We start from the raw sequence: 26,642 nt of genomic DNA, 5'->3' as shown, positions 1-26,642 counted from the left end.
TTCAGGTAAGACTTAATAACTACTACAGCTTACATCTGTGCATGTAGAATACAGCATATTTTAAAAAATACACAGAACAGTAAATTGATACAATTGTAGTTACCAAAATATCAAAACATACGTAGAGCAGTAAATGGATATAATTGTACTTTACCAAAATATTAAAACATGTTTTACAACCAAAAAAAAACAAAACAGCAAGGGCTGTCAATGTGTAAGTTTAACATGATTGAGGCTCTGCAGCACATTTACAGGGTACGTCGACAATGAATTCAGTAAGGAATAACAAAGTATTATTGTTTTGTAAATTGTTCCATCACTTGGGATCTGTGCTCACTCCAAACTTGGCTTTCATCTTGTCCAATTGTTCCTGTTTCTTTTCAGCATCTTTCTTCTTAAATTGCTGTGAAAGCAGGAAATATAAAATTAACTTGCCCAATAGTAATATATATAATTATGAAAAAAATATTTTTTGTCCCTTTGAAGCAGCAGATAGGCATGCATTGTAACCCAGAGATACTAGGTTTGATGCTCGATGTTTCTACTATTGTAGGTATGTGTCCTTTGGCAAGACACTTTTTATAGTCAGTGCTCCAACCCTGGGCCACTAATGGGTGGCTCATTAGTCATTAATAACGAGTCAAAAACGACAATTATTGCCCAAGGATAAATAAGTTACATTTATTCATTCTACAACCAATATTGCATTGGGAATGTAATTTGGGGTAAATAGACTATTTACCAGAAGAACAGGCATGTAAAAAATAAAAATCCGGCCGATACCGATTTGCATTTATATTTTTCCGGCAGTTTTCCCGGCGCGTGTGTTCTGACGTCAAATTTTGCCTCTCTATCTATAGCCCCGCGTTCGTGCGCCGCTTTCACCATGTACAAGGCTTTTGGATATAAGCCAACGATTTCTCCCGCGTGTTTCTACCTGCAACTACATGTTTCTACCTGCAACTAATTTCATGTTTCTACCTGCAACTAATTTTCTTTGTAATAATAATTACCGGGAATTTAATAGTGCTTTAAGATTGTCTGTGTTTTATATTCCGTAAAACGAGTTGAAATATTTGTTCGTATTGTTACGTATTACATTAGTCACAATCCCTATTATGGCGCAATCAAATACCGCAAGTGCATTACGACATAGCTAGTAATGTTACGTCACAATTGCCATTGTCTCCGCATATCTGCCGGATTATGATAATATAAAGCTGTTTGTTACGTCAGAACTGCACGAATAGGTAACTTACGCATACGTTAACACGAAACGAGATGTTACGCAGCCGGCTAAGTAAATAAATTCCGGATTCCCACGCCGGCCGTTTTTTTTTGCCGGCAGTTTTTAAAAAATCCGGCCGGAAAATAGGCACTTTTTACACCGCTGCAGAAGAATATTGAAAAAAATTAAATTCAAACACATTAAATCTGCTGTACTTACCCTGTTAGGATTATAATAAAGAACCACAAGATATCGATTACAGACGTTGAAACCAGATAAATGATCGCATGCATTCTTAGCATCAAAAATATCTTCATACACAACATATGCTGTTCCTTTAGTGTCGGTAGTGCTTCCACTGGAAACAAATAAGTTTTACATTATGTTTTAATTATGTCGACTAGTGGACCCAATCCCAGATTTGAAAGTTTGATTTTTGGGATGAAAAATTGGATCTCTGATGCAAATTATGCAATGATTGTTTTTTTTGCATGGGGAAAACACAGATTTTTGTTTAGATTTTTTATAACTGAATACCGGATATTAGATAACATTTGTTTACACACTGACAAAAATTTGGGCTAAAACTATACAATATTATGCATTTAAACTAGCCCCAAATAAATTACATAACAAACACCTGAAAACTAAATATTTAAATACTAAGAAAAGTATTTCTCTATATATAGAAAGTGATATTAAAATAGCATCTACCAGAAAAAGGAACTTTTTAATACTCACAGTCGAATTTGTCTTATTGCTCCATATTTTCCAAATATATCATACATTTCTTCTGCTGTAATCTTGTATGGGAGATTTCTTACATAAAGTATTCTGTGCACTTCAGGTGGTAATCGAACCTGAATAAAAACAGTGCCACTGAATGAGCCCGAATACCCCACAATAATATTTTATATTTTTGCAAGGTAAAAAGTTAATGCGAATAACGATCCGCATTAACTCGTCATATGATAACTCGCTAACAGCGTTATTTTGCATGGTCATTTGTTTATGCGCGTATCAACATTGAGTTAGCTCACTTAAGCGCAATATTGTTAAACCTTGTTTATAAAATAAGTTTTTATACTTTATGGGGTAATCCTCTAGCTGGTGGCCACCTGAAATTTTGGTTTCAAAATGTTCCTTAGGTCTCACTGATACTCATTGTATAATTTTTTTTGAAAAAACTCGGGCGTTCGTGTCCAAAATTAACTTTGAAAGTGCGCGAAATCGTGCTGCGTCACCGTATTTTCCACATCAGCCGTTATGAATTAAACCAAGGTTGGATTATTACGTCATAGAATGCGTATTGTTACGTTTGATTCCTACGTTAAAACAGTGGGGAAAAACAAGGCTATACCGTCTTATAACGTATGTAATATACCACTATTGTGACGTAACGGACCGCGATTGTGACGTAATAAATCGTTAACCTTACGCAAATCAGACGAATTACGGTGACACAGCATGTTTTTGCGCATTTTTAAAGTTAATTTTCGACACGAACGCCCGACTTTTTTGAAAAAAAAATTAGACAGCAGGTATCAGTGAGGGCTATAGAACATTTTGAAACCAAAATTTCAGGTGGCCACCAGCTAAAGGATTACCCTTTATGGTGCTATTACCAACTTAAAACTGTAAAAATAATACCAGAAAAAGATTAAGCTCTTAAAAGTTAAACTGTAATTCCACCAAACTTTTCATTACTCGCATAATGCAAGTAACAACTAACCTTCTACAGCAGATAACACGCTTATGACGTTATGCGTGTTAACTTTGCTTTTGCGAGTAAATATGCGAGTACTTACGCGCATATAATTGACCATGCAAAAAAGGTATAACTTGTACTTACATTTGCTCGTCGAGCAGCTTGCATCGCCATGATGGCAGTTGGTCTATTTCTTTAAACAACCAACAAAATTCTCTACACTTATCCCCTTTTCAAACCTAAAACCAAAACCGATGAAAAGTAACAAAACACAACGCAGGAGGTACAATTTCAATTCCCAAAGTTTATTTCGTGAAAGTTGCGCCAACCGGCGCCAACCAAAGACAACGTGGGCACATAATCGATGCTTGTATTGCAAGCAATGAACATATCAATCATTGTATGAATATAAACATTAATCCCAAATTTATTTTAATAAAATATTTATCAAGAGTTTAATTTAAATAATGTATTTATACTAAAGTGTTTTTGCGTCTTCCAAACTGTGCTATGTTAATGACTTGGGATAATTCGATTATAGAAATCCACATTACTTCTGTTAAACATGAAAAAACGACGCAAAAAGAATAAATGAATGAATGAAGAAGAACGTGAGAAAAGGAAAATGTATGAGTTGAAATATATGATATTCGAGATTGGAGTAAACTGAATACGTGCTGCCTAAATTACGTGTTGTTGGAAATACGAGAAACAGGCAGAACGTTTTAGCTACGGTGAATTAATGGGACCAGCTTTGAGACACCTTCGATAGGTAATTTGTAATAGGAATCCATCAGTCACGCGTAAAAACGTGAGAATATCTAGTCTATGACAATGACGATTATGACATCACCAACCTGTAACTGTTTCTGCGTTGCCCACAATTCGCCCCCTAGTGTTCGCTTGATTCTGAGCAAAGCTGAACTTTCGGTGTTTAAAAGATCGTCGATTCCGTTCGTGCTGTGTGGAAGTGGGATGGTTGTTATTAAACTTGCAGTAAGTGACAGATGTATAAGAGTATATAACGTACTATTAGGTTAGAGTACAGAAAGGAGTATAAAATGTAAAGTGACATATAAGTCAGAAGCAGTTCCATCAAACAAAAAATAATTTCGTTACAAAACAGTTTATGGTGTTTGTTATATAAAAATAACCTAAAATATACAATTCTGGGTGTTTTACTAGGTATGAATAATACAGAACAAGTTTAGAGTAATAACTTTTTTCAGTTTTTATCTACCGACAAAAAGTGTATGAATGCCCTTGCAGGTTTGACTCTTACAAGACCACTATCAAGTGACAATTAGCCACTTGTGATGGGATAACATGAATGACATTGTATTAAGACCAATTTTATTGTCTCTTTGTAACTTGATACGATACAGTGTTGTGATGTAAATATCAAAGTAGAAATGGAAGTCACGTCTCATTGAGTTTGATCGATCTTGTTCCATTTAATATTAACTTAATCTACTTTGTGTAATATTTGTAAATAGTGTTTGTTATTTTTACACTAAGACGAGTTATATTGTAGTGCAAACGCCGCTTAAAAAAACAAACAAGAAATATTAGTAAAGCATAGGCTAGGCTACAGACAGTCACTACACAATACTAATAAAGCAAGAGATCAAAGAACTAATGAGTAAGCACGTATTACACTAATTAGCAAAATATTAATTATTTAATGAACCCTTTTATAACAACGGTCGACCAAGCTTGATCAAAAACAAGCCAGAAGTAACCAGCAAAGCGATTTTAGTTGGCATTGCTGATTGTGAAGCAGTAGGTGGAATGCATTTGTAAATGTATTACAGTAATGAAACTTATGATGTATAAGGAATGAGTGATTTGTAAAGAATGTGTGTAAACACGTTGGGGACAACTCCTGTACCCTGTTTTGACTTGTAAACTTACACTAGTTAGTTTTGTCGTCGGTTTAAAACGTTTGTTTTCGTAGATTTGGACAAACCGCAATTACGCAGTAATTATAGGTAATGTTAATATAAAAGTTAATTATATTTATTTGTACGGCGCCGTGGCGTAGTGGTTAGCGCGCCTGCCTGTAACCATTAGGTAATGGGTCCAAGGCTCGTCGCTGCTACCATTGTGGGCGTATGTGTCCTTGAGCAAGACACTTAACGAAAATTGCTCCAACCCAGTAGTCACTAATGGGTTGTCCAAATTTTTAGCCATACATAAAAAAAAGAAAAAATCCTAACAAAAATAATTACCCACAAAGTAACAAACATTGTAAGTCGTAAGCTGGCACGAGGTGTTAAACCCGTGTGATAACGACTGTCGTTTTCCGGCCACGCGAGGATAAAGTAAGTTACATTTATTCATTCATTATACGATGTTTAATAAAAAATTAATGTTTCATTTACGATAAATGATAACAAGGTATAAAAGTAGTGCTTTTAATGCGGCTCTACTTAAATAACAAAAGCTTAATTCAATTAAGCATCAATCGTTGTGTGGAGTTCTTACTAACACGCACCCTCCCAAATTCCCTGACAGAATAGCCGCTGTTTCAACTGATCGTATGACTAAAACTTAAAACGCCCACCGGGAAGCCTTTATGTTCCAAGTGCGATCTTCGCCCGGTGTAACAATTAAATTAGATTAATTTTCATTAAGGGATATAGAAAACTATCACCATATACACTTTATATTTCTATTTTCACTTCAACGTAAACAAAACCAAAAGTAATCAATTACTGTTACTAACGGGTTCCTGATGTATGGCAGTTTACTTGACTTGCAAGCGTTACATGATCATTAATTACATATTAATTGGACGTTTTATATACTATGGTTTAAAATACTAAGCATAGTTTGAATTATTGTACCGAATACAATTAAATAATTAAAATTAAGGGTATATTTTAGAATTACCGCTTTTAAACAAACAAAAAAATGATCATTGACATTAACTACTTGCTAATTAGGCGAACGTATGCAGTATGGTTTATAAAACTATGCTTAGTTCAAAATACTTTATAGAGTGCAATCAATTTAATTAAAGTTCAAGCTTTTGATCTAGTAAAGTAATCGTTAATTAATCGCTAATTATGCGGTTTTAAATTTGAAAATTTAATCTACAAATTCTAAATATATATTATGAATTGATTTAAATCAAAAGATTAAAGAATCAATGCTAGAATTAAGAATTAAAATAAGTGCGGAAAAAAAACGCTAATAAATAATAACATGAACAACTGCGTTCGACGAAAAAGGACCTATATGACCACTTACGTGCTCAAAAATAAACAAATGAATGATAGAATGAATGAATGAATGTAACTTACTTTATCCTCGCGTGGCCGGAAAACGACAGTCGTTATCACACGGGTTTAACACCTCGTGCCAGCTTACGAGTTACCATGTATGTTACTTTGTGGGTGATTATTTTTTTTGGATTTTTTCATTTTTATTATGTATGGCTGGTAATTTGGACAGCCCATTAGTGACCACTGGGTTGGAGCAATTGTCGTTAAGTGTCTTGCCCAAGGACACATACGCCCACAATGGTAGCAGCGACGAGCCTTGAACCCATTACCTAATGGTTACAGGCAGGCGCGCTAACCACTACGCCACGGCGTCGGACAAAATAAAAATAAATTAAAAAGGAAAAAGGACGCATGAAATCATAAACTCTTGCATGTATTTTTACAATCATAAATATTATTGTTAATTTAAACAAATTTTTGAATAAATAGTGAACTTTTACGTCATTTTAATTTGAAAAATGACGTACGATAAGGTACTTCCCCATTGGCAAAACGATATTCTTTAATGGTTTCGCACACACCCATTTAGCTGGAACATTTTCGTTTTCTGAGATTAAGTTGTTTCTGTAGTAGATCTTACAAATACCATGAAAGTTTTGGCGCTTGAATACGACTTGGAACCATTGTACTTATGCCCTAAATCACTATGTGCAAAAGAAAACGGTTTGTGGGAAGAAAGACACGAGGAGAACGACAACAACTTATTCGAATCCGGATGTTATGCATTGATGGTGAACGGTTTCTCGTCCAATCTTTCCTTTGCTGAGAATGTCCAGGAAAATTCTCATTTACAAAGTGCGTTAAAATCGTTGCCAGGTTGCAATTTCAGCATAATTACAACAATGTCTTTTACTGTGGATCAATCTGGTAACCAGACGTCGTACACAGAAGGTTTTGCATTGCTGTTAAATAAAGATGATGATAATAAGAAGATCAAAGAAAATCTTATTGCTCACTTAGATACCAATAGGGTCAAGTTTAATATTTCAAGGATTTTCAACAAAGGAAACACAATGTGGTACAAAGAGTACTCTGATAACGATTCCCTACAGCAAGAAATTGAGGTACATTTGAGGTACCTTTATAGCTAATTGGTTTATCAGATTTAGACCCTTCACATGGCCAATAAAACTAAGACACACCAGTTTTTTTTCATAAAAAAATACATTAAATTGGGGCCCCAAAATGGTACTTTTGGCCACTAATAAAACAGGTCATTTTTCAGGTGGTTGCAGTGAAACAACCCAAGTGTCATCCTGCATACAACAAGCGTGAAACTAACTCTGTATACCATGATCAGGCTCGTGTCCAATCTGTTCTAGACACTGTAAGTTTTGGATAACAATATTTTAACTAATAGTAAATTTAACTTTTAGATTTTGTTTTTAGTTTAAAAGCATGAAAGAGGTGCAAGAGCTTAAAGAAATTTATGACGGAAAAATTTTGAACATAACGCCTTTGAAAAGAGATCATCCTATTATTGTTATTGAAGGATTGGATGCAACTGGTAACTTGAGTTTTTATTTAGTAATATAAACTTCAATCCTGCTAGTATGCGATATTTAACTGAACTGTGTCACGACTGCTTGCATATATCTATTATGTATATCTCCATATGTACATTTTTATATGCTTTATAAAAATATTAACATGTATAAAACTGTTCCTCTGGCAAAATTGTCTTCTGGCTGTTTATTATTTACCAAAAGAGCAGGTCCCATGTATGCCTGGTAGCAGAAGAGTTATTCCAATAATCAACTTGATTTTTTCCAGGTAAATCAACTTTAACTGAAAATTTGGCTAAACGTTTGAATGGTTGTGCACGCAAATCGCCACAAGACTGTGTCCTGCATTTACGAAAAACGTAGGTCACCTAAAATGTTCTATGCTACGTGGGTGAAGTCCTGCAGTGGGACACATTGGGGTTTAGGCCGAAGGCACCCATTAATTACCCCTGCACTTATTGTGGGCTATAGTAGTACTGACTTTCTTTTTATTTATTTCAGGTTTGACAGTCATTTTCAATTGCTCAGAAGGGCATACTATGCCATTGGAAATTATGCTTTTGCTGCACAAGTGCTACATGATGCACAAAGTGGGCCTGTTGTGTGTGATAGGTAGGTATAAAGATTCTTTTTTAAATTTGCATGTAAATTAAAACAGCTGCCTTTTTACCATATGTGTTACATAATGACTTTCCATGTGTTTCCCAGGTTCTGGCACAGTACAGCTGCATACGCGATTGCTACTGATGTGAAGGTGGGAGATGAAACTCACTTGCCACCAGCAAGACACTGGGTGTATTCGTGGCCTCCCGACTTGTTAAAACCAGATGTGAGTTGCAGTTTAAGTACTGTGCTACACCCCAAATTTGTTGTCTAAATTATGAGCCGTGCACTAAGAAATAAAAAATTATAATCCACAAACTTACTATGTGGTAACTGGTAAGTTGGCACAAGAATGAGATGTATAAAACAAAACACCTATGCTATAGGTAACAATAAATAAGGTGCACTTACATAATTGGGTGTAAGTTTCTCCAATTATAACCATGTCATTCCACAGATAGTAATACTCTTAACAATATCCGATGAATTACGACGATGTCGTTTAGAAGGTCGGAACACTGAGAAGACTGATGAAGAAATTCGGATGGAAAAATCTCGACTCTTCCGTCAAAGGTTAAAAATATAAAGACCTGAGTAGAAAGACATGTCATTTTTTTGAAAAAGAATTCAGTGTTATAACTCAAAAAAGTTGCCATGTTGTGTAAAGATAAATAACTGGCTATCCTTTTTTTAGTCCATTTAAAAAATTATTAGTATTATACTTACGCCTTGTTAAAATAGTATGCCTTGTTAAAGACACAGGTTGTGTTTTTTTTTATTCCATAGCCTGTTTTTTTTATATTACTGCTACAACTTACTATCTTCTCACTAGCGAAACAATCTACTTTATCTTTCTTAAACACAACAATGTTACGCAGGATAGCTGAGGTATACAAGCGAATGGATAACCCTGCACTAGTTGAGCTTGATGCAAGCGGCTCTGCTGAAGAACTATGCAACAAAGCAGTTGAACTGCTGTCTGATAAGCATATTATTACCATTTAATGCAGAACTTTTGTTCTTAAGAATATTGTTAAGTATCATAATTTATTACTGTACTTTAGAATATTGTAGTTTAAAAGTATATTTCATAAAGTATATTGAATAAATATCTCATGAATAATTTTCCAACTATTATTAATCGTTTTTGTTCCAGCATGAAACAGGCTTTTTACATTCTTTATCTTACCTAAGAGTAGGATTGAACTTTCACTACTGTACTTAAAAATATTATCGTTAAAGAGTATATTATATAAAGTATAATGAATAAATATGTCATGAGTATTATTTCAACTATTATTAATCGTTTGTTCCAGCATGTAGCAGGATTTTTAGATTCTTTATCTTACTTAAGAGTAGGATTGAACTTTCGCTACTGTACTTAAAAATATTATCGTTAAAGAGTATATTTCATAGAGTATAATGAATAAATATCTCATGAGTATTATTTCAACTATTATTAATCGTTTTTGTTTCAGCACGTAGCAGGCTTTTTAGATTCTTTATCTTACCAAGAAATTTATGCATATTACCGGTGTCTGCTTGATGATCACCCATGTTTGCTTAAAATCTTCTTATTTTCTACTATTTTAAGTTCCATCATTTGTAGCACTTGATTATAATTGGTCGTTTATTTTCCTAAATGCACAAAATCTATTTTCTACAACATGTGTTCATAAACCAATTTCTCAGCAGTGTGAGAAATAAAATGTGCAAAAACAAACTAAGACTTATTACATAATCACGTTTCATTTATTTTATATTAAAACCCTAACTATAAGCTAGACTACCAACCAGAAATTTGACTATTTAGCCTTATGGGAATAAAATTAATAAAGGAGCGAATATGAAAAATAAGCATTTAAAAATAAAGGCACAACATTCTGAGTAAAGTAAAAAGCAGACGGGGTGTTTAGGTGACAAAACTAAAAAAGGTATAACATTTCAGCAGATACTGCTCTAGTAGGTGGTTTTGGAAATCACAGGAAAAAGCACAGCTCTTAATCATGTAAACTAAAGGCACAACAAAATAAAATATTTCTATAAAACGCAGTGGGTTCTTGCCTATTTAGACTAGATAAATTAAGGTGGTTTTGTCTCATTGATTATAGTAAAGCGAGATATACATGCAAAAACGTAAATGTAAGAATTATGTGTAAAAGGTAAAGACTTTGATTAAAAAACTCTGGTTAAAACAGCTGTGTATGGAACTATAGATTTTGAAGATAGAATCAAATCAATACTGCACAGAAATACTTGAAACTATTGCACTTTTATGCAACTTTTAAAGTCTTTCCACTATGTGGGATAATTTTTGCAATAATAAAACTTAGCATGGCCATAACGACAGGGAAAATGTATCCACAAAAATATAAGGACTTGTACAGCCTCAGTATAGAATCCCATTGCAGTAACATAAAGGAAGAAAACAAAAACGAGAAACAGAACAGTTTGAAGGTAATCCAATGAAACCTGATAAGATATTGGAAGAGTTAGAACAAATGTTAAGGTAATGGGCCAATTCTAGCCTGAACCCAAGGTGGCAAGGCTTGCAGAAGATTCCCAGCCTTTCATAAAATAATTAAATTTCTGAGAAATATTTGCTGTGTCTTGCCAGAATTGAATAACATTTAACTAGTTTATGCAAGTAATAGATTAAATTAAATCCATGAAAATAAATTTTAGTTCAACGATAATATAATTGGTAATATAACTAAGAATAGTCTAGGACAGTCGTTCTTAAACTAAAGGACACCCTCCCCTAGAGGGACATGAAAAACTTGGAATGGGGGGTGAGGGTTCGTGAAAATTAATAATATGAACTGTTATGTCTGAAAGTAACTAAATATGCTTTCCGTAGGTTTTGCTTATTTTTAGCTTTAAAAATTTTTTTGGGATTATTTATAATTGAAAATATTACGTCATGTTTGTAAATTACTGTGTTTGGGTATAGTTTTAAGGCAGCATTCTGCAGCAGTAAAAATAAATCACTATTCCTGCTTTTCTAGTTTCTTGCACAATTGCATTGTAAGTAAGGTATTTTTATCTCTTTGGTTGCATTCTTCTGGTAATTTTAATGTATAATTTATTAAAATTTAACAAAAAGGGTATTTTTTGTTGGAATCTTTAAAGGACATGCTTCAATAAATTTAAGAACCCCTGGTCTAGGAATTACTTGTATAGATACACAGTTGTTGTTGAAATACTTACAATTCATAAAGATGTTTAAGCCAACCACTTTGAAGGCGATCTCTTATATTTCTATTGCATATTTCCTCACAAACTGCAATCACGGGCACAGCTGGAAAACTTACGTAGTACCCTGGTTTAACGCCGTGCCACAATGCGTTTATAAACATGGTGCTAAAACCCCTGAAATTAATTAAAAAATCTAACACAGTTAATATTAGATAACAGCTGGTTCACACAGGAAATTAAGAAATAAGATACTGAAACAATATATGAAGCAAAAGTAAATATGAAGGACTACGCGTGTTATAACTATCAAACATTACAAGCTGTTTACTACAAACACAATCTTTGTGTTATATTGGTACTTTCGATGCGTAAAAATACATTTATAAGATTTGGTCAGTAAATATTTATATGAGAACATATACCAGTTTAGTAATTCAAGTATTAAATAATCTCATTTAAATTAAACACTACAGAAATATACAGAGTACAGCTCAAGGCAATATTAACATATATGGTAGTTTTTTATTTATTCTACATGTCTACTTGATTTGCACAATACAAAACAAACATATTAGCATGATATAATATATATGTATATAACAGCTTAGTAACATAAACTTTATACCTTAACATTCTATATTGGCGTGGAAACAATGTACTTGAATACACAAAGTGAGCAAGCCACCACTGCACGCAACAGTTCCATGAGTAAAACGTTCCACGGAATGTTTTCTCCATTATCACATTCACTGGGTGCATATTGGTGATTGTATTAAAGTCAAACTTTGTATCTTCACTCATATTTCTGTTTAAACAATTATAAGTTTTTATAACCTTTTTATTTGTCTCTTCAATTAAAATAACCTTTTTATTTGTCTCTTTAATTAGGCTAGCGAATATTTAGAAATAGTTTAAATAAAAAGACCGGATAAAGTGACAAAATAACAGTTGTTAAAACACACTTACAGTTAAAACATATTTACGTTTACTTGGAAGAAAATAAGCGTGATCGCTACACCTAGCAAAGTTAGATCAAACAGACATGATAAGCTGGTATATATTTGCGTCAGAAAGCTTTGCATATATATTTTAATCATTGTTGTTATAACGTTTTCGTTTGCATAGTACGCTGCGTTGCCATTAACTACCACATCTTTCTAGATTGCCACAAAATGACATACAAAATAATTAAAGATGCTACATCACACATAGTGCAACATTAAGGCTTCGGGATAATAACAACAAATGATAAAAAACCATGAAAACCAGTATATAGTAGGGTGGGGAAGATGGGAAATTTTTTATTCTACTTTTTTGTTGCATTTGGTAGTGAACAAAGAAAAATCAAACAATTATAAAACCGTATCCTCTCAACTCCCATAGGCCGTTGTTATTTGTTTAAAACATGATCAGGATTTCTAAATATTATGCGCTAAAGGTGTCCCATCTTTCCCCATTCTACTATATTACATTAATGACTTACAGTTGACCAATTTCCAACTTGGTTGGTCCATGGCCTGGTAAAGGTTCACTGGTTTCAGGGTAAGCTCCAAGTCCAACCAATATATAAAACATTTCCATTACCACCCATATGACTGAATACTTGATTTGAAACACAACTATGATCGGAACAATCCACAATAACCTAAAATATGGAATTTCTGAACTGTGCAATTTTCATCTTTGATGAATGAATTAAACTTATTTAACCTCGCATTGAGGGGCAACAACTGTCATTGAAACGCGGTTGTTCTGTTACACACACCACAAGTTACTGTGTACCTCTGAAGCTTGAAAGTGGTACTAGATGTTTCTTTTATGTATGGCTGACAGCATAGACAACCCATAAAGGAACACCAAATTAATCTTGTTAAAGAAAAAAAAATATTAATATAATATTAATACAAAATACACCACCTGTGACCCAAACTGGCTTCATAAAATGCATCTTCTTTTAAATAATTTGGGTCAAGAACATAATTCCCAATCAAAAACGTTACAAATACTGCAATAAAGATTTTAAATTTCGCAAGCAGTTGTGTTTTGTATGACCTTGTGTTTGGGGTATCAAGCATGTCATGGTAGGTTCTGTATCTGAATAAAGGACCTGAAACATCAATTTTTGAGCATTTTGTACAATGGGATATGATATCTTTTAAAATGCATGTGATTTTAAAGGAATGTTATATTTTATTGTACAAATTGCTCGCATAAAATTAACACAAACATGGGTGAAATTTAATATCATAAACAATGAGACTTAACAGGAAGGAAACTGTACACTACACACAATGAAACAAATAGGAAAACTGTCTTTATGCTGGTCGACTCCACTAGCATTCTTAGAATACATAATGCAACAGTCGATAAAATACAACCAAAAACTTTGCTAAAATATAGTTTGTGAAATTTATGTCAAACCTTAAAATTTACCTGAAAATCACTGAAAGTTTATACATAAAAGCTGCACTAACTGCAATGAGAACAGTTTAAACCTGCTGTGAACTTTATTTACTGAAAAAAAGACAAGTGTGGGCGTGGCTAGAAAACCCAAACAAACTGATTTTTTTTAAAAGCTTTGTAGCAGCTACTACAGCTTTAGGCTTTTCTGAATTTCTGGACCTAAAACCTTAAAAACGCTTTCTCAAGCCCAATTTTTTACATATTATTAACCACAATCGCATAAGTGCAGTACTTAAAATCTCAATGCAAAATACAATAATTTATCACCTGTAAATAATCCAATAAAACTGGTCATGTAACACAAGATATCCAGGGTTGAAATGGGTTCCTCCATCATAAGCATTTCTCGTTTTCTGGCATGTTTTTCCCCATTCTCTCTGATATGTCCATTTGTCTTAGCCTTTATGGTTTCAACCTTACTTCGGTTTTTTATTGATTCTCTGGTTGCTACGGCTTCATATCCAACAGTGATCATCTAAAAAAGTTATACCTTATCACATAACATATTTTATTATTTTTGTGACATAACATATGTTATATATATATAGTTTTTTTCTTCAAGACAATAGCTAAGATTATATTATTTGAAAAACGAATAAAGGGAAATCAACAGCAAAACGACAGCCAGTAAAACACATAGCATGATATTTATTCTCGTGTGATGGGGCAACTACAGTCGTTACTATAGGGGTGTTCCTATTTCATACACCTGGTGCAGACCTACCTTGTCCGGCGCGGTGGCGTAGTGGTTAGCACGCCAACCTGTAACCCAGAGGTAATGGGTTCAAGGCTCACGCTGGTACCATTGTAGGCGTATGTATCTTTGGGCAAGACACCTAACAGCAATTGCTCCAACCCAGTGGTCACTAATGGGTTGTCCAAATTATCAGCCATACATAAAAAATAAAATAAAAAAACAACAAAATAATCACCCACAAAGTAACATACATGGTAACTCGTAAGCTGGCATGAAGGTGTTAAACCCGTGTGATAACGACTGTCGTTTTCCGGCCACGCGAGAATAAAGTAAGTTACATTCATTTATTCATACAACTATACAAGTAATCATCTGCATATCTTTGTGACATTAAAAGTTTTGACATTTTAAAATTTATTTTGGTTTCGACTTACATAGTGGTTTAATTACCAAAGATTCAAACTTACAAACTACATACCTTTACTGTTGTTACAAGCATTAACGCATTTGCTAAGTTATTTTCATCTCTCTTAAGGCCAAAAAAACCAGATGATGAGAAAAATACCCGATGGGCCAAGCAGTATACAAACAGTAGTCTGGGATTAGTCCTGTCAAAAAAAAACAAAGTAATTAGTATAATTAAATATGACCTGTTTTGCTGTTTAATAGAACCCTGTAATAGTTTACTAGAGTACTAGACAACCCATTAGTGACCACCAGGTTAGAATAATTACCCATAAATCCCTTGCCGAAAAACACACAATCTAAGCTAAAAAATTAGCAGGTGTTGCAAACTTTACCCCTATAAAAACAAAATGTTGGATCATATAAAACAGACTTTTTTATTGATTTATTTAAAGTAACTTATTTACTCTCGTGTGGGAAGAAATTTATTAACAGTCTTTATAACATGTGTTCTGTTACATACACCTTATGTCCGCTTACAAGTTACCACCTATGTAACTTTGAAAGGTAAAAATGTTATTAATAGATTATAACTTGTTATCTTGTATTAATGTCAGCAGTTTCTGTATCTGAATCAATATCAGTTATTAATACATGTTTCATGTACCTTGATTTTGCCATAGCAGTTCCAACACAAACCATAACAACAAAATGCAAAGTGTCAACCCCACAGAAAATCACCACTTGTGTAAAACCACATATTGAGAAAAAGTATTTTTTCGTCTTGTGTGATAACTTTAAACAGTGCACCAGAACACAAATACAAAACGTTGAAACGACCAACAATAAATAACAAGTATCTCTCCAGGTGTTTAAAACCCCCATATTGCTACGTACTAGTGACTGTCTATGTTACCTGTTTCACAAAACAATATATTGGTTTAGTTTGAATATCCATGTATTTTACAAATGCTGCGGAAAAGCAAAATCGTGTGAGCGTGTGACGTATCGGATGTTATGAAAATATGATATGTCGGTCGCACATATAATCGAGAGCCGAGCCGTTATTACTATTGCTACAAATAATTGGACAGAATAACTCTTAAAAATTACTCCAAACTAACTTTTTGCGATAGATATACAGCTATGATATTTTAATTCCTGTTAGTAATGCAAATTATGTGAAGGCCCATGTCTATATATCATTATTTTCGCTATGCTATATATCTATATCAGGAAAACCTTACAGCATGTTTTTGTTCATGGGATTCTCCCTTCAGCCGGTAATTCTGATTAATAACGATCGTGGGGTGGCGCTGTAGAGATAGGATGAATAAAATATGTCCGTTCGATATCAGGTGAATTATACTTGCAGGATAGCTGAATTAAACAAGTTAAAGCATGATTTACGTGTACCATTAGCATATTAACACTTTTGATTTACAACCAACATTTTGTAAATTTATTAATTAAAAAAATTAGCGGTCAAACCTTCAGACAATTAACATAATTAAGAGATTTTTATTAAATGTACATGGTGCAATAAATGCTAGTAACAGATTTTAGTGTGGGCAATATTTTGAGAGCTTGACACGTGGTATAGGCTGGACACCGCCGGGTGGATAGTCTACGTACCGTCATAGCTATTTCAATCGTTCATACTTGGTTCTGAAAAGAGATAATTGTTTCCGTTTTCAGTCACTGCCAGCGACTAAAAATGCATCAGGACGTACTATCATGTAAACAGTCCACGTTCGACTTTCGACGCGAAAATTCCGCGCCGAAAACGCACAAAATGTGACGTGGTTTTCTTGTATGATGCGGCGACGAAAGGATAAACAAGGTTGATCGTCGCGCGGCCGACTGACGCGTTCCGAATATTGCTGGATCTACGGAAATTGAATTGTCGGCGTGACACCGTGGCAATGATGAATCGTGGCGCCCGATTGGACGAGCGCTGGTCACGTGGGAGGCGACGTACGTAGCCAAAATGGGAGCGTCTCCACGCTGGATTGATTTATCAAAATATTGTTTCACTAATGTTTATCATTGGATTACATAGGTTGTATGACGAACTTGGCGGTAAAGCTTCCATCAGTTTATGGATATATATAGCTACGATATAGGAAATGAATGTCAAGGTTTTGTTTGCATGCTTTGTGTAAGATAACTTGTAATGCTTTAACAAAGCGGGGGCCTTCTTCTGACACAACCCGCAAGATTAGATCGTTTCAACGATGGTTAAGTTTGGCAACGGCGGCCATCATTTTGATTTTATCCCAGCAGCATACTGCATTTTCCTGTGTTTTCTCGGTAAATATTGACAGGAGACTATTTTGGAACATTCTGTCACAGCGTCGCCGCGCCATTGCGGGCAAGTGGCGTCGTAAAAAAGATAGATTACGCGCGACCATGGGCGGGTACGGAGCTCTACAACAGCAAGTTTAAATTTAATGGAAAATTCCAACCTTTATCTTCGTGTTGCTGATGTGTAATGAATGAGTTGCTAAATGTGGTTGCTGGCCCACAGCCTTGTCCTTAATAGGCCGAGACGGATTGTGGTCTGCGGCGCTTGGTGCATTTAATGCATAAGTAATAGGCCCCTGACCACAACAAGCCCTTTTCTGCCGCATATTTCTCATTAGCTTTAATTACTTTCGTGGCAAACTCGTTGCGAGCATTGCGACATTATACTGGCCAGAGTCACGGCCGGTTAAAAGAGTGTTGAAAACTCATCAAGGTCTATACAAGCATGCCTTGCTGCCATGCTTAAACTTGGGCCCACTTAACCCTACTCATAAAACTTTAATCAAGCAACGCCTCAATCTCCACCGTCGTGAAATGACATGTGTGACGTCACCAACACTTTTGATAACCGACAATGGATAGTAAATTACACCAAACAGCATAATAGCACTGAATTATAAGATAATCTTTGAATGAACTAGATAACGCCTATATATTCTATTATCTTGCAAAGAGCAAGCGTTGAGTGCGATTTTTTCCTCCTCACTGTAAGGGGCTTTGAATAACAATTAAAACTTTGGCACCTTTCCAACTAGATACCGCAATGTTTGAAGTAGTATCCTGCTTTTCATTCAATGCGCAGTCTCTATAATATCTGACGATCAAAAATATATTTTTGAAAAAAATATAAACAGTCGTTGTACTGGCGCTGCTGAAAACAGCAAAATACGTGGAGAAAATCTTATCTCCACAACCACGCCTATAATTGCAAGAAGTAGATACACCTAAACAGTTTAGGAATGCGGGCCAGCCCTGGCAAGGGGTGTGCGTTATCTTAGGTGGTTGCATTGTAAACAAACGAAGCTTGCAACAAGCAAATAAACACTGCGGCTGCAGCAAGTGGTACAGGCACCACGCGACGTGATACTTGAGAAAACATGTAATATTCTATTAATAAACCAATAAAGAATTCTTAGAAAAAAGAATTGCACACATTTTTTTAACCGTTTTTTACTCATATGATTAAAAACGACTACCGTTTTGAAGTTAATTTTTTCATCTACTTTAATTTCAATTATTTATATGTTAACGTGAAGGAAGATACAATAGAAAAATGTATGTGGTATTATTGCACTGTACAGCATCTAGTTTAGCAGACCAACAAATGAAGGTGTGTTATATTTAACACTGTAGATGACGGTAATTGAAATAAATTTTTAATTCATTTATCGAGAAAAGTGGTTGTCGTGCTAACACCTTGCATTATTCAGACGAAATTTATTTCTGCGACGACTGCAGAAATGTCACAAATCTTCGCGTGCTCTTAATAAAAATGATGCGCTATTTGAAATAGGAAGCATTGCCGGTACAGGAGCTCTTCTGTTTAAAACCAAACTTGTTTAGATTCATATCACGGCAACTATACGCCTTAATAAGTAAACAAACTAAAAAGAATTTTGTTCTAATACCGCAAACACCGCATGCAAGCCAAGGAAAAAAATAATAAAGTGTGAAATAAAACGCATTTAGTTTGTGAGGTGGGACTCATTCTACGGGTTTTGATTGGAGGCCAAGGCCAAATTTGCCTCCAGGCTTCGAACTTATTCTGATAGATGATGGATAAGGGAGAGAAAATTGTCGAATTGAACAGACGCAGAACTGAAGGCCAGTGCTGCAAAATGCGGCATTTGCTATACTCGAGTACAAAACCAACACAAAATCATATCTACAAAGTTTTGGATTAAAAATTGGGCAATTATCTGCAAATATTAACATCAAAAATAGCAGCAGACTAATGGCGGGTTCGCGATACTTTGAAAGCCCTTCCAAAAGTTTTTGCAAGTCCTGTTTTTTAACGAATGATTCTGCAACAACAGAAAATATTAATGTTCAGGTAAACACTGCGTTTTTTACCACGGGGAGCATGTTTCTATCTAAACATGAAACAGCTGGTTCGTGTTTACGGTGAGCATTCGCGTCGCTCGCTAATTATAGCAGTACGCTATTCTCTTCACTGCTAGAGATGCTCGGATCTAGTAAGGGGTCGCCCAGTTACGTGTCAGTACTGCGATGACAATCTTCTGCAAGACACGGCGGCGAAAAATGTGACCAAACTTTCTAAAAGCCGCGCTACCAGCACCGTGGCTGCCAATAACACGTCGCGTGATCGAGCAATTACTTCGGGAAAAAAAATCTTATTCGAAAAATAATCCTATGATGTGAAAAACATATATATATTACTTTGGTGTAAGATGGGATACTATTAGCACCTAATACCCCCATTAAGCTGAGGTAATATTTTCGTTGTCTTTTATAGTCCCAGTTGATAGAAAAAAATACCCAAACAGTTTAATTGCTGTTTTAACGACTCGAGAGTTTTTAATTATATCGGTTATATTAAATCTGCTAACGGTACGCATCGCAGAAATAACCACGAGTTCGTGCAATTACATATGGTAGGTTGGGGGAACACGGGACACTTTTAAAACATATGGTAGGGTGGGGAAGATGGGACACCTTTAGCACATAATATCCAAATATCCTAATCGTGTTTCAAACAATTAACAACGATCTATGGCAGTCATGAAGATGCGCTTCTAGAATTCTGTGTATGTTCTTTGTTTACTACTAAACAGGGCGAGAAAGTCGAATGATAAGGTGTACCATCTTCCCCCGACCTACTATAGTATCCAAATAACCTGATCGTACTTATGCAATAAAAACCGGTCAATATAAAATTCGTGGGGATACGGTTTTATAATTCTTTGAATGTTCTTTGTTTACTGCTGAATGTAACGAAAAATAGAATGAAACGGTGTCCCATCCTCCCCCATTCTACTATAAATAAAATCGGTTTCTTCAGGTATGAATAAAATCAACCGGTTCCCTACCAAGCCAAAAAAATGATTGTGAAACAGGCTTCGAAGAAAGTATTTATAGACTGAGATTTACGTAAGTAAACAAGAAGATAACCGAGCAAGTTTTTGCATTAACTTTTAAGTTTTAAACCCTAATAGTTTCTCCGATAGTAGTTCTCGGAAAATTCGCAAATCTGATAAAAAAAACTCATAAAATCTAAAGAGAGCGATGCAATTAAAAGCCCAGCGTTTGGCAGCGCCCATAAGCGCTCGCCGCATTTAAGTGAAACCCTGATAGCCGTTGTGAGAAAGTGGTCGATTCGATAAAGAGAGGAAAATTACGGCTGTCAGTGCCCTGCGTCGCGGCTAACGAGGTATACTTTGCAGATGCGTATCACTCAACATAACACAACCCAGTGGATGATTTTTAGAAGCAGAGGGATTTCCGGAGCTCGGTAATTGACTGCAACAATTTGAACTGGATCGGCTGCAGATTTTAACTTTGCCAATTTTTGCATTAGGCAATATCGTTTATTAATTACCCAAACCCCAGTGCCCGTTCGACGAGAATTCGACGGAGAATTCTTGATCGGATAAAACTTATAGTTTGAGAGTGCTGCGGTCACGGATTTGCAATCAATCACGATCAACATAATCGCTTGCAACTTTAGCATGTGCGTTAATACACCGATGCCTGGGCGTGCCTTTCATACACGTACTATCCGATCCATATCCGGCTCCGAGCAGTATTTGCAGGCGCCGGCGCGAACCTTTTGAGCGAGGTCACAAAATGGCGACGGCTCCGACGCTGTTGTGGCAACATCGCGCCGCGGTCTTCCGCTGTTTCTGGTACATGGTACGAACTTGCTTAATCTTCTATTGAGTCGAGAGCGGTCGGCGAGTTATTTAATAATCGTCAAAACGCTATTTCTCAACGACAGTGAAACAATTAAACCCAAGCAAGACACGACCGCAAAGTAAGACCCTCAAATCCTTCTAAGTCCTTCAAAATCACCCTAATAAAATCAACCGCCGTTTAAGCCGAAGTAACGCACTGCGGTATTTGTATTTGCTTTCCAAAATTTTCCGTTAGCGGGTATGTATCATACAATATAAATACTTGGCCTTCTGCAGTCGAAATGATTATGTAATAAAAATGGCAGCGAACATTTTAACAGCAACCGTTACATTTTCTTTATGAGCAACCCCGTCTGTATAAATATTGGAAAATAAACGAAACTAAAACAATTGAAAAACGTGTTTTTCTTTTTTCTGTTTAATTTGCGGGCACTTGAACGGTATTTTGGATTTCTGTACTTAGAATGGTAATGCAAAACCTGATCGTTGAGTGTTAAGCAGCACACATGAGCACCGGGCACTTAATTACCTTGAGGTGTAGGCTGTATTATCGAGTTCGTTGGGTTTAAGACTCGCTTAGCATCTGCCTCTGTAAGTCTTGGTGTTTTGGAAAGCAGCTCATAAATGCCAAAGTCGCTGTTGCGGAGACGGGGGATTAAGGCGAACAATCCTCCTTGCCGCGATCGCCGCTTAAACGAAGCAACATTCGAAGAATCCAAGGCACCGGGGAACAGCAACGGGATGGGATTAAGCTTAAGTGCTGTCCGATGCGAGTCTGTCTTGCTTGCCACGGGTATACGCCGCGCATGAAATAATAACACGGAATGTATACATAACATTATAGGGAGTAAATGTAAGCCCCGCAACCCTCCGCAACGAGCTACGCGTAAAAGAACAATAAAAACTCATTTAATCGCGCAAGAAGCTAGATGCATGCGCATTTTGTTCTTACCCATTAGTTGAGGTTTCATCAGCAATCGGGTAATCTTTAGTTCGGCTATTTTTGTGCAGTACATGTCGAGAAGTGAGGGTAGAAGATCGTGATGTGTTAACCTCCCCTATAGGTAGAGTAGTAAATAAGCAGTGACCGATATTAATATAGATGTATAATTATAGCAGAGGAAGCAGTATATCGCTCGTTATATAGCCTCAGCTCACGTGTAGTCTTTATTCAACTGTTTCTTATTCTTCCTAATACTGCAAGTTTGGATGTAGAACTATTGTAGCCGATTTGTAAAAATATAGCTACGCGTTTTTTTCTGAAGAAATTATTGCATTTTTGCATCAAGACAGGCCAATAAAATGTAGATTGTTTTATTGAGCTTACTATACCGGTTTAAACTAGTTTGTACAGCACAAAACTGGTCATTCGGAAATTTAATTCGACGAGAAGATCACGGAAATTGAGAAACGTGCTTTCGTTTCCGAATTGTTACGTCACAATCGTCGATTGTCCGCGAACAATTGTTGCAAACCGGTAATCAACTTCTTTAATTATGACTGGAATCGCGCGACGCAAAAGCATTAATTGTCCAGTAATTGAACTGAAGAACGAATCGTATTTAGAGAGTTTTAACACGTCGGTTTGTGCGCGGGTTTTGAGAAAACAAATAAAAGAAAACAAAAGCGCGTTTTACTGCCAGAAGCACATCTATACACCAGAAAATATGGGAACCAAATTAAGGCAAATAAGGAATTCGTAGAATATTAGTTCCGGTTGGCGCAGTAGAGAATTCATAACAAATAACGACTTTCGGTGGCTTGATTGTTTTTTTGGTTCGCTGCTCAACAAAATTAATACTTTCAGTTTGCTTCGGGTACAAATATTGTCTTAAAACTCGTTGCTAGTGTATTTCCTACGACAGCAATGTGTGTTTGTCGCAAAATAAACGGCATCGCCGAAATAGACTTTTGCCTATATGCCGCTTGTTTATGAAATGCTTTATGCAATCGCAAGAGTAACCTACCGCCTAATTTCTTGTGGGCAAGATATAGTGAGAGTCGATTTTAAATTAAATTCTGCCAGCACTGAACATGTTTACAGTCAAACAAACAGAAGCAAGCCGAGATAGGCTGGAGAAACGGAAAATGGCTTCGGAGACATGAGTGATAAAAATGTCAAAACCAACAATTTAAAACTCGTTGTGGTCAAATAAGTTATAAATAACAGGTTGCCTTAAATGGCATTTTTGGTAGCTGGAAACAAATCAAATGTTAAGCCGTTTAACAGAATTTATCCGAGTGTTTTAATCATCTTTTTCATCCGCCATTTCTTTTTGCGGTTCAGCCGTATATGGTATTTTACTGCGGGGGTAAGATGGGTGCCGTTAGAACATCATATTCTTACTTCCTAATCGTGTTTTTACCAATTAACAACGCCCTTGGGGGTATGGTTATAAAATTTTGCAAATATTTGTTATTTACAACCGAATAGAAGGATAAAAAATTCTGAACATGTACCTTGGTACCCCCGCATCCATATATTGTATAGGTAAAAAACGTTACGTCATATTGATTGTGGTATTTGAAATAATCGAGCAAAAACATTTAGTGTTCTTTAAAATATGAGGTTTAGTACTAAGGTGTAATCGGAAATCGATTTAGTTATTATTTTCGAAATCGCCGAAAAACAATTTCTTATGTGCGGTTGTAACATTTATTCGACCTTGTGTTCAATTGATTGAGTCACGTAATTACAACAAAGCCGATGATGTCAACCTAGAGGTTCCGGGTTCAAATACAGTTGGCGTGGGAAGAAAACAAGTTATTAAAATATGAATCAACGGCTATTTTTGAACCCCGGCTTTGATTCGTCGTTGTCGTTGTATCAACACTACATAGCTGTCAACAAACAACGATTTAGTTTTTGTTATTAGATTGTAATCGGGTGTAGTTTTGGTAGCGCAATAGAGCCACGCGTTATGAGTAACCTGCACTCGACGCCTAGCGCGTTTCGTGTGGATTGCCTTTACCCCCAGTATTTATTTTACGAGACCGATTTTCGCACAATCTGGGCTTCCTATCTTTACCGTGCGACGTAAATATTACGGCAATATGCCGCGTCTCATAGACTGAGCAATCGCCGTATACCTGGAAGGGCTAAATTTAGCCAGATGTCGTAATTCATCGGCGACATAATTTAGCCTGAAATCCTGTTCATTCAACAGTAGCCTCCGATTCAGAGGCGCTATAGTTACGTCATAGTATCACGTTACCAAATTATGGGGAGCGGTGGTAAGGTAAGAGCTGATTACGAAGAGAATTGACAACTTGTACTGACTTGTTGTAAATATGTCTGACCACCTGCACCGTTTCAGTATAGACTCTGTGATTTATTACTATATACTCGCTTTTTCAGTAAAATTGCTTTGAGTTAAATGAAAATGATTTTTCTTTTTCTGGATTATTAAAAGTACAGCTTTGTTGAAAAATATTAATACTGTGTCGTGCGTTAAACCGTTAATATCTGAGCAATGGTGATATATATTAGAGTTGAGAAAGATGGAACACTTTTCATTCTATTTTCTCGTCCCATTTGGTAGTAAACAAAGAACTTTCAAAGAATTATAAAGCCGCCTTTCCCGGCATTACTATATACGTTTTAGAATCCTCAACCCATTTTTAAAACAGCTTTATTCATATAACTTAACAACCTAATCAGCAATGGTTATATATGTGCATAGATTTTTTAAAAAGTTGTAGTTTCTCTGCATTTAAAAGACTTGTACAATAACTGTACGCAGCACAAAAGCAACAAATAACTAAAACAACAGATTACGTCTGTACAGTTCCCTTCGAGATAAAATTTCAGAAGAGCGGAAAGTGGTCAATTGTCAATTACTCGCATTGGCCGCACAAAAGGACAAGCGATTTTCCCGGCTTAGTCTTTATAGCTGACTGGCCACTTCAGTGTGGTCCAGGTAACATGATACTGTAACGAGTATAGAGTCATGGTGTTTTCCAAATCCTAACTTACATCCGGGATGTTGGGGAAGTTCGGAACGTTGGAACGAATTGGAAATTGTTTATAATTTATTGAACTATATATAATATACTGTGGTACATAGGTGGCTCGACGGTTGAACATAAAGGATACAAGGGTTTTAGCGATTCTTGTATACGTTTTGAAGTGAAGGCGTTACTGTTAAATACTACCATGGTGGAATACTGTGTAACCTAGGTTAAATGCGACGTTATAGGTTTTAGTATATTCCTAACGACATTTCTCCCCCAAAAAGTTGTGAATTACTGGCTTACATCGCATTTGAACTGCTAATTTTTGTGGTAATGTAATTTTCGGGTAATGTAAAATAGATTCGTGGTAGCATATTGCTAGATTGGACAGACAACAATAAACAACTGGGTGCCCCAAAATCGGCTTATGGGGCGCGGAATGCACGAAACCGGTACTACAGGTCTAAGATGTGGCCGCGAAAAGGCAGATCCCTCGCCGTGTATACACTTTGTGCATTCTCACATGCCGATGATGGAATAAGCAGCTTATAAGTTGAAGAACTAGGTACATAATGTGAAGCTTTGCACGACTGTCGTGGTGTGAATTATGGGATCTTAATACGTCCGCCACAAAGAGATAGCGAGTGTCGCTTTGATCGCACTACGTTTATCAACTGACTATGACGCAACAAACATGCCCAATGTCCACCGTTGTGGACGTAAAACACACCGCCTAATAATTATGTCGAAGTTAGGGGTAGGATTTTATGTAGAGGCGGAAGATCAATAGATAAAGATAGCGGATTTTACTGACTGGGCGATATTTTTAGGTTATAGGGTAAGATGGTTTATGGTTTTATTCTCTTTTTATATTTACTATAAAATAAAGATTATTTACATGTATATTTATGTACCGAATCCTCACGGCGTTGTTGGTTGGTAAAACTAGTTATCCTTACGACTCTAAAAGTTCGTTGTTAAATTTTAAAACTCGTGTAGGAAACGGGGTTATTATGTGCTAACGATATTCAATTTTACCCTAGAGCGGTATTATAAATTTGGTTAAAGACTTTATATAAAAGTCATTGGAGTAAAATGCAAGTAACTTTTTAGGTGTGTAGATTTTTCGCTTCAAATACGTTTAAAAATAAAACTGAAACGCTTTTCGTCGTAATAAAATAGCGTTACGCACATATATGGCCGATGCAAAATGGTGCCGACGGAAAATGTATTACTGGTGGTAGTTTGCAAAGTGTCGATGTATTTAACAATTTATAATTAAAATTGGCACATTATTTGGTACAATTCAAAAATTGTGAAGCCATTTTTACAAATTCAAAAATTGTAAAGTAACAGTTGCTGGTACAAGGTTATTATTGATGTTGTATTCTTGTATAGACTGGTGAAAC

General features: G+C 35.7%; 3 protein-coding genes across 3 annotated transcripts; 1 reads left to right on the top strand and 2 right to left on the bottom strand.

Annotated features, from left to right (window-relative positions):
* Positions 1-34: 34 nt before the first annotated feature.
* On the bottom strand, positions 35-3,239 carry LOC149738664 (splicing factor 3B subunit 6-like). Its single transcript, XM_089874715.1, has 4 exons — positions 3,081-3,239; positions 1,970-2,088; positions 1,448-1,586; positions 35-403 (listed from the first exon to the last, which is right to left on the bottom strand). The coding sequence occupies exons 1-4, from the start codon at positions 3,108-3,110 to the stop codon at positions 317-319; spliced, it is 375 nt and encodes a 124-aa protein (XP_089730841.1). The 5' UTR covers positions 3,111-3,239; the 3' UTR covers positions 35-316.
* A 3,346-nt stretch (positions 3,240-6,585) lies between these two features.
* Positions 6,586-10,057, top strand: LOC149738663 (UMP-CMP kinase 2, mitochondrial-like). Its single transcript, XM_089874710.1, has 8 exons — positions 6,586-7,290; positions 7,452-7,553; positions 7,616-7,733; positions 8,000-8,090; positions 8,233-8,343; positions 8,440-8,560; positions 8,792-8,907; positions 9,213-10,057. The coding sequence occupies exons 1-8, from the start codon at positions 6,814-6,816 to the stop codon at positions 9,337-9,339; spliced, it is 1,263 nt and encodes a 420-aa protein (XP_089730836.1). The 5' UTR covers positions 6,586-6,813; the 3' UTR covers positions 9,340-10,057.
* Positions 10,058-10,351: 294 nt separating this feature from the next.
* Positions 10,352-16,035, bottom strand: LOC149738662 (membrane-bound acylglycerophosphatidylinositol O-acyltransferase MBOAT7-like). The gene is made up of 8 exons (XM_089874706.1): positions 15,765-16,035; positions 15,171-15,300; positions 14,263-14,470; positions 13,450-13,639; positions 13,016-13,177; positions 12,158-12,337; positions 11,545-11,706; positions 10,352-10,806 (listed from the first exon to the last, which is right to left on the bottom strand). The coding sequence occupies exons 1-8, from the start codon at positions 15,980-15,982 to the stop codon at positions 10,608-10,610; spliced, it is 1,449 nt and encodes a 482-aa protein (XP_089730832.1). The 5' UTR covers positions 15,983-16,035; the 3' UTR covers positions 10,352-10,607.
* Between the last annotated feature and the right edge of the window lie 10,607 nt (positions 16,036-26,642).

The sequence above is a fragment of the Ciona robusta genome, chromosome 3, assembly GCF_009617815.1.
Source record: "Ciona robusta chromosome 3, ASM961781v2".
Classification (NCBI taxonomy): domain Eukaryota; kingdom Metazoa; phylum Chordata; class Ascidiacea; order Phlebobranchia; family Cionidae; genus Ciona; species Ciona robusta.
The sequence above is the reverse complement of the archived record's forward strand: the minus strand, read 5'-3'. Positions and strand labels throughout refer to the sequence as shown.